Source organism: Onychomys torridus, chromosome 21 (assembly GCF_903995425.1).
Source record: "Onychomys torridus chromosome 21, mOncTor1.1, whole genome shotgun sequence".
Classification (NCBI taxonomy): Eukaryota; Metazoa; Chordata; class Mammalia; order Rodentia; family Cricetidae; genus Onychomys; species Onychomys torridus.
In genome coordinates this window covers 38,875,266-38,884,031 of record NC_050463.1, presented here as the reverse complement: position 1 = coordinate 38,884,031, position 8,766 = coordinate 38,875,266, and the positions used below count along the sequence as shown (strand labels likewise).

Genomic DNA, 8,766 nt, shown 5'->3' with positions numbered 1-8,766 from the left:
TGGGGGACTCCTGGGGCCTGGGCAGGGTTCTGGGCACCAAGAGATGGGAAGGGGTGAAGGCCTGCTCGTGAATGGGAAGTAGAGTTGGGGTAGGGGCTATCTAGAGTCAGTTCTAGGCTCTGAGGAGACCCTCAATCTGGCAAGGCAGAGGAGTACTCTGGTCCTCCATCGAGAACCATCTACACCCTCTCATTTGGCCTGGGCAGGTGGCCCCTGCTCAGAACTAGGCAGCTGACAAGGGGCACGGTAAGATGCAAGCCAGGTCAGACCTGGTACTCCCAGCCTGTTCCTGTAGGTCTTATTACAAGGTAAGAGCTGGGGACTCCAGACACTGACAGCAGCAAACAATTAGACAGTGTCACTTGGAGGCCCCGTGACAGTGGTTCTTGGACCTGAGTGGGCCCCTCTAATGCCTCTGTGACGCACAACCGAGTCGAGAAACAAAATGTCTGCATTTTGTTAAGCAAAAAAACCTATGTGTTTCATAAAAAACAAAACAAAACAAAACAAAACAAAAAAAAACAAAAAAAAAAAACAAAAAAAAAAAACTAGTTCCTAACACAAAGAATATACTCTGACATTCTTTGCTCCAGGAGATACCATCTACTGGAAGGCACAGGGTTGTCCTGGTGCACGGCTCCTTCTCCTTGGCTGGTGACTCTGTGGGGTGGTGGGGTGGTGGGGAGAAGCTAACAAGTTCAGATCCTGAGGGCAGACAAGGTCTCGGAGGAAAAGCCTCAGCACCTCATACCCCAGAGATCAAGCTCTGGGAGATGCTATGACCCACTCTGTTGACAGCTGCATCAAAGGGGCCGTGGGCTGGCCAGGCCCTTCGTGGGATAGGAAATGGAAGACCGGGAGTCCTGGAAGCCCTCCATGCCTTAGAGAGGCAAGGCTGGGCCTACATTTTCCTTTTAGCACTGAAAGCCCAAAAGGACTCAGAAGGGACTTGGGTCAAGACAGTCTGGATTGCTGGGCCTGAGCAGCTATGCCAAGGAGAGACTCCAGAGTGGCTTGTCACAGGTAACCCCGTTAGCCCAACCTAGGCTCAGTGCCCATGGGCCTTCCTTTCTGCGCTGAGCTGGCAGAGCCAGTGGATACAAGTATGTGGAAGGCGTCCCTTTGCTGGTGGAAGGGACTGTCCTCTGACCTCACTCCAACTCTGAGGTCAGGCCCCTGTTGAGCAATGTAAGGCCCACACCTCCTTTCCTCTTGACAGCCAGCTGGACTGGGACAATGCAGCTTGATTCCTATGATGTTCCCAACTCTACGTTCGGCAGAGTCCTTGTCCACCCCACAACCCAGGAGAAAAGGAAACAGTGTGGTACCGGGACTGGGGGTCCAGGTTCCCACTTCCATTTGTGGTCCTTGCCTTGCAGACAGAACCCACACATTCACACACAGACCTCTTCCCCAGGAGGGTATGCAGCCAGCTGCAGGCCCAATAGAGGTTGGGGGGGTGGTAAGTCAGAAGAGGCTGGGGGAGGCTTGGGCAAGTGTGTCATGGTCTTGGATGTACTGCAAGATGTCCATTTCATCCATGGCTTGGATCTGTTGCTGCTTCTGTGGTCCAGCCCCAGTTTCTGACGGGCCCACAGAGGGGGGCACAGCTGGTTTCTTGGGCAGTGCTGGCTTAGCTGGGACTAGAGGCTTGGGCTTAGTCTGGGGCTTGGGTTTAGGTTCGGACCCGAGGTTCAGGATCTGGTCCAGGTCCTCTTCAACTCTAGGGAACCAAAGAGAGCAGTCCTAGAATATAACTATATCCACAGAAGGAACGAGAGCCTGGAGTGACACCATTCATTCCCCACACAGGCACTAAATAGCTCCCAGCTTGCTCACTGTACCATCCACCCAGCACTGAGGAGAAGCCCAAGGGCAGGGCTTTCTGACTCCCCACCTCTGCAGCAGCCAGGGTCGAGCCAGTCCCTCGGCATGACTCCAACCCTGCCAGTGTCTTCAGAGGACTTCCCTCCCAGCCCTTTAGAAATAACTGCATGCTATCTGGGACCAGACCCCTGACCTTCACTGGGCACTTTAGAAACATCCTCTCTCTCTCTCAAATCCCGACTCCAGGGAAGGACGTATATGTGTCTTTTTTTTACAGACAGGAAGCTGTAGTCTGAGAGGCTGGGTGGCTCATTGAGAGGGCACTAGGTTATAGGTGTGCCGAAGTCACGACAAGGATGCCTGATGCACAACACGAAGCTCAATCAGCTCACCCAGAGAAGTAGTGAACATGGGGTTCTGAGCTGCTGTGGGATGAGGTCTGCTGGCAGAGGCATATCTCTCTGAGTCACTGGGTTCTAGACAGAGGACTCAGCCAGGACTCACCAACATTGGGTCATGTGAGTCTGGAGCAATGACTCAGCAGTTAAGAGCACTGGCTGTTCTTCCAGAGGACCCAGGTTTGATCCTCAACTCTCACACCGAGGTTCACAACTACCTGTAACTCTGGTCTAAGGGGATTCAATTCTTATTTTGGCCTCTAAGAGCACTGTGCACAAGGTGCACAGATACAAATGCAGGCAAAACAGCCATACACACAAAGTAATAAAATTAAAAAAATTTTTTTTAAAGATTAGGAGATTACCAGGCGGTGGCGGTGCACGCCTTTAATCCCAGCACTAGGGAGGCAGAGGCAGGAGGATCTCTGTGAATTCAAGGCCGGCCTGGACTACAGAGCGAGTTCCAGGAAAGGCACAAAGCTACACAGAGAAACCCTGTCTTGAAAAACAAAAACAAAACAAAACAAAAATTAGGAGATGGCACAGTCCTCAGATTGCCCACTGGCTGATGGGATTGAGGCTTCACTGGTGGTCAGTAAGGAGGAGCGCATGCTTGAGTACTGGCTAGATACTGACTAGATACTGACTAGATACTGACTAGATGGGGTAGACGGCCCAATGCCCACCTGCTCTTAGCCTGGGAGAGCTTGTGTTGTGAGTTCCCAGCGGAGAAGCTGGATCTCAGAACCAGACGTGCAACACAAGCCTGCATCAACCCACTCCACCCATCAGCCCACTCGGTGGTGCAGCAAATACCACGGGTCGGGCACTTGCGCATCTTCACACCGTCTGGAAGCAGATACAAACCCCATTCTACAGAGGCAAAAACTGAGCTATAGTGAAGTGAAGGGCCCTGTCTTGGGCTTCATGGCTAGGGTGAGGATAAAAAGTACTGGACTCATAGGAGGCTGGCTCTCTAGAGGGTGGTCACCTTCCTGGGTTCCCCTGCACGGAGGTCCCTTCTCCAGCTTCAGGGAGGGGCTGTCCCTTGTGCTGACAGTTATCTCCACAGGTGTCCTTCAGCCAGATGAGCACAGCAGTGGAAAGCAGACAACCCGGGGCAGTGGGGGAGGGGGGGAGCACTTAGCTTCTCCATGCACCGGTTCCTCATCTCCAGGAAGGGCAAGGGGCTATTAGTGCTGTACAGCAGCTGTGAGCAGGCCTGGTTTCTACTTCTTATCGGGCAGCCCCTCAGCAGGCGGCCCTCAGGCCATGCCACCTCTCCAGCTCACTGAGTCTGCCCATCTGTATGTAAAGGAGGGCTGGTTCTTGCTCCCCTAACCTCACAGGAATGCTTATAAGGGTCAAATTAAACAACGCAGGAAGTGCTTCACCAATCTGAGAGAATCCTGCACACACTAACTTCGACTGACAGCCCCTGGATGTTACACAGGGCGGGCGTTAGCTAGATTAAAGTTACTGTCTCACTCCTCCCGCAGGGCACCCCAACCCAGCTGGCCAGAGGGCACCAGAACAAGAAGTCATGGATGGCTAGGGGAGGGTGTGGCCAGAGATGATGGGGAAGGGTTCTTAAGGATAGGAAGAGGAAAGATGGGCCCTGACATGAACTGCTAGGATCCCGGAGAGCAAAGTCTGGGCCGTGGGAACGAAAAGCAAAAGGATTCAGGCCAGCGTGATGGCGGCTCTCTGCCCTGGGCAGTGTGTCCTTGCAGAGGGACAGGAGCACCCCAAGCAGGACTGGGGTGGGGGAGGGGGGGCAGGAGAGGAAAGAGGAACATTTGGTCTAAACAATGCTCTGGTCCTCCGAGGCCTGGAAGAGGCCTGGGTGAGCAGAGATTCACAGTGCAGGGTCCCAGAGACCTGCCTGTTAGGACTCAGCTGCTTGGGAGCTCTGGATTGCCCTGTCTGCTTTCTGGGGTGACCAGGACTTCCAGAACCTGCTTGGGTAGCAGAGAGAAGTGAGCACAAAGTCTAGACCCAGAGGGTCTCCAGACAGCCACTGTTTCATTGGGTCAGGAGCTGGCTTCCTTTACATTCTCCAGAGGGTGCCCACGAAAAGCTCAAAAGGGCAGAGCTAGCTTCAGAGGTTTTTTTTGTTTTGTTTTGTTTTTCAAGACAGGGTTTCTCTGTGTAGCTTTTGGTGCCTGTCCCAGGACTCACCTTGTAGATCAGGCTGGCCTTGAACTCACAGATTCACCTGCCTCTGCCTCCTGAGTGCTGGGATTAAAGGCATATGCCACTACCGCCCAGCCAGAGGTTTTTTGTTTTTGTTTGTTTGTTTGTTTGTTTTGAGACAGGGTTTCTCTGTGTAGCTTTGTACCTGTCCTGGATCTCCCTCTGTAGACCAGGCTGGCCTTGAACTCACAAAGATCCTCCTGGCTCTACGTCCCGAGTGCTGGGATTAAAGACATGTGCCACCACCGCCCCAGCCAGAGTTCTTTAGGAAAGCCAAACAGCAGCTAAAGGCCTGAGGCCGATTTCAAGCACAGCCACGATTCCTTGGAACAAGTTGCAGCCAGGTCTGCTAAGGTTGGGAGGGGTGCCCTGGGTGGCGAGCCACAGCATGGCCATTATAGCCCCTCTTAGGACATGGATGGTTACACGGGCTGCTGAGATAGGGTCTAACATGAGGTTCAGCTCCTCTCTCTTTCCAGATCTAGGTGGTGCGATGTCGACCACCACAGTTGAAGTGGTCGTCCTGAAGTGTTCTGTGCCCCGAAGCTGTAGCTCTCTCCTCCCTCCTAAGCCCCCACAGAAGGCAGGACCCAGCTACAGATGGACTTCAAGGCCTGTTAGAGGGGCTTCTTGAACTCTGCTCGGCCCATTCAGCAACACCAACGTGGCTGCTGCAGGAGAACGAACGGATGCCGAGGTGAGTGGCTAACAGAATAATGGAGGGGTGAAAGCCTGCTTGCTCTGCAGAGGAAGTCCAATTACTGCCTGAACAGGAAACAAGGTGGGCACAAAGAATAATAATTTCTGGCTCCTGCTCTCAAGAAGCCAATGCTTCAGCACCAGATGTCTGTTAATGGAGGCAGGGATGCAAAGCCCACATTCCTTACGCTGTGATTCCCAGGGGGCTGTTCGAGACAGGGAGGCACCATGAGAAAGAAGGGTCCCGGGGGACCAATAGGGCCAGGAAATGCTGCGTGGCAGTGTTCGCTTGTGCATGACAAGCCTGCTTAAAGCTGATGTCAGCCGGCCACAGAACCCTATGGAAATTGCTTTGATACACCCACAGAACCAGGATCGGTGGGACGTGGATGGAAAGTAAAGGGTTTCTAATGTGTGCTGCTAGAGAGGCTCCGTGACATCTGTCCCACCCGCACAGACCCTGCTGCCAGGCTTCTCTGTGCCTCAGTTTCCTGCCGAATGGAATAACAATGATCCCGGCTCCTCCCAGCCAGCAGGATGGCAGGAGTGAGAACACATGATGAGGGAGTGAACAGATGCTAGGGGCCTCTGGGAGATGTAAATACAAGCCGCCGTCATCGAGGTGACTCGGGCTTGGTGGGCACTTAGAGGGCTGTGCAATGGCCTGGGGCTGCTAACGAGGGGTGCGGATGACAGCCTCCCAGGACCACAGGCCTCGGTGCCACATACACTATTCCTGAAAGAGGCGGCTCACTCCATGCACGTCACCAAGCATATACTGCATCCTGGGAGCGTGGACTGGGAGGGAGAGACACCAGCGTGCAAGCAACTGGAAGCGGGCTGTTGCACAAGAAGTCAGGGAGAACCCACAGCCTGAGGCAGGAAGGCAGGTCTCCCAGCCTCTCCTCCAAGGGCTCAGGGCTCCCACTGGAGCAGAGAGGGGTGACACAGGGTGGTATGAGTGGTAGCCTCAGGCGAGTGATCTTTCCTATACTATTTTCTGTAATTGCGGAGAACAGCAGCCATCTTAGGGGCTGTGTGAATGGTAAATAAGATTATCCATGGTGAGGCAAATCTCCTACAATGCCGGACACACAGCAAGCTCCATGGAAATAGTATTATTATTTTTTTTCCACATCAGACATCAACCTTCAGGTAATAAATTAATCTTGACTTTCCCTTCCCTCTAGCAGGACCCGCCTGGTGGACTGGCCATTGTTCTGTAGTACATTTGTGTTCTGTTTTCTCTGAACATGAAGTACATCAAGGGTCAGTTTTATGTGTTCCCAAACCCACTTATGCCAAATATACTTGTTCATGAATTATATAATTTAGTTATTTTATTCCCTTAAAGGAGCTATTAAAATAGAAGTGTGAAAAGAAAAAGAACATAGTTTTCCTTGGAACCAGTGGGGCTGCCCTGGCTGCTGAAAGCCTTCCCCCAGCAAATCCCCACTCTCTTTTAGCCATGGTGGCCACGTGTGGCGGCAGGACTTGGCTAGGCCCGGATCCCTCCCTTGTGGGCTGAAGCTAGTAAAACACTCTCACACGAGGGTAAGAGCTACTGAAGTCCTCCCTGGGGACAACAGTACCTGAACAGCTCCTTGGAGGCACCCCTGTATTCCGGGCTGGATGTGGGCCCTCCACTCTCACGGGCAGTCGGCAGCAGTAAAGGGTCACCCAGGGAGACAGCCCCACCAAGATCAGGGTCGTCAAACAGCTTCAGGGCTGTGGGAAAGAAGGAGCAGATGGTATGAAGAAACGCTGGTCTTAGCCGGGCGGTGGTGGTACATGCCTTTATTCCCCAGCACCCGGGAGGCAGAGGCAGATGGATCTCTGTGGGTTTGAGGCCAGCCTGGTGTCTACAGAGCGAGTTCCAGGATAGGCACAAAGCTACACAGAGAAACCCTGTCTCGAAAAACCAAAAAAAAAAGAAAAAGAAAAAGAAAAAGAAAAGAAACGCTGGTCTAGCCTCAGCTGCCAGAAAGCAGGCCTGCTACGCCTCACATTGCACCAAAGGAATCAAGCAATGGCAGTGGGGCAGTGGTGGCTCATGGGGCAGAAGGAGGACAAGAACCTATCAACTCTATAAAGGCCTGAGCTGCCTGTCCACCTTGCCCTGGCTCTGTTCCAGTCCAGGGTGGCTCACTGCTGGGGTAAGTGGCTTCTCAGTATAATGCACCAGCCCCACCCCAGGACTGGACCCCTGAGCTTGCCCACGGGTACACATGAGTAGGTACCAAGGGCACCCACCAGCCCTGGATCTTGCCAAGGTGGTGAATGAGGAGCAGGGGCAGCAGACAGGTACTGTTCATAGGGCCCACCTTCAGTAAGCCCAGGTCTTCCCAAACGTCTCCCACCTGAGCCACTCACAACTGCCCTTTGGAGTGTCAATCATAGCTGTACTGAAAGCATCTTGCCCCAGTGGAGCTAGCTAGGCCCCCTGGTCTTTTGGGGCCCACCACGGCACTCCTTCCCAGGATGCCCGCTCTCCTACCGGAACCAGTGTTTCTGTTCAGCCCTGAAAGAGATCCGTGCTGTGCTAAAAAACGGGCGATACCATGTATCTCGAGCTCCCTGGGGGCTCTAGATTTAAGGCTGGGGATCTGAGCTTGACCTTCCCTTGGAGGATGCTCACCAAGCGCAGGATGAATCAGTAAGTTACCATCAAATCTCTCTGAGGGAGGAGGAGGGCCTGGGCAGGCATGAGGAAAGGTTAGAGAGACTCATGGAGGAGTCCCAAAGCTACTGAGCATTCCCTCTGGACCCTGCACCACGGCCTGCAGTAGAGTCTATGTGGGTGGCATGCAATCATTCAGATTAAAAGTTGTACAGAGTTGCATGCACGTCCAAGGTAGGCTAGCATCCTCTTTCCAGTTAACAGTTCCAGGGAACTCTAGTGCCCATGTAGCTATAGATGTAACCAGGGAACTAGGTCTCTAAGTAACCAAAAAAAAAGGGGGGGGGTCATTCTCTTCCTGTATAGGACATTCAGAGTAAGTGTATGATGCCAAAATGTTCCAGCCTGTGGGGACACCAGGTGTGAGGCTCTGATTGTCCAGCAGAAAAATCTTCACATACCTAATCTGTATTCCATCTAAACAGGACAAAGATGAGACTTGCTTGCTCAGGGACACACACAGAGTCACCAAACTCTAGGCCAACATTGGTACTGACCGTCCTGTGTGGTCCCCAGAGGTCTCAGAGGGGACACCTTATTGCCTGGGCTAAAGAGCCCCGCATCAGGGTCTATCTCCTCATCAAAGATAGTGAGTCGAGGTGAAGGCTTGGGCCTCATGGCCACTTCTGGCTGTTTCTTGGGTTTCTTGGAGCTGGAAATAAAACACAAGGTAAGGATTCTCATGAGTGCACAGGTGGCCTACTGGTCATTCCCAGGTTCCCAGGTCAGCTGGGGCCTTCTGGAAGAGCAGGTCAGAAGAGGACAGCCCTACCAGAGCAATCTTAGCAGGTGGAGAAACCTCAGTGATCCTCAAATCTCCAACACACAGGTCTTCTTGACCCAAGGGGGTCAAACAGACAAGAGGAGGAAGACGGAAGGGAAGGGTCTGAGTGTGTACTAGGAATGAGCTGGGTCATACTGTAATAACAGAGTGGAGAGACGTCTGCTACTTCACTGCAGTGATGG

At 52.9% G+C, this 8,766-nt stretch overlaps 1 protein-coding gene across 1 annotated transcript in view; it reads right to left on the bottom strand.

Annotated features, from left to right (window-relative positions):
* Nucleotides 1-554: 554 nt before the first annotated feature.
* The window catches only part of Hs1bp3 (HCLS1 binding protein 3), a 33,428-nt gene continuing 25,216 nt past the window's right edge, over nt 555-8,766 (bottom strand). Inside the window, exons 5-7 of the mRNA XM_036171197.1 lie at nt 8,298-8,452; nt 6,713-6,848; nt 555-1,723 (exon numbers count right to left, since the gene is read on the bottom strand). Coding sequence (XP_036027090.1) covers nt 1,468-1,723; nt 6,713-6,848; nt 8,298-8,452 — 547 coding nt within the window. The 3' untranslated portion in view covers nt 555-1,467. The remainder of the gene's footprint in view (nt 1,724-6,712; nt 6,849-8,297; nt 8,453-8,766) is intronic.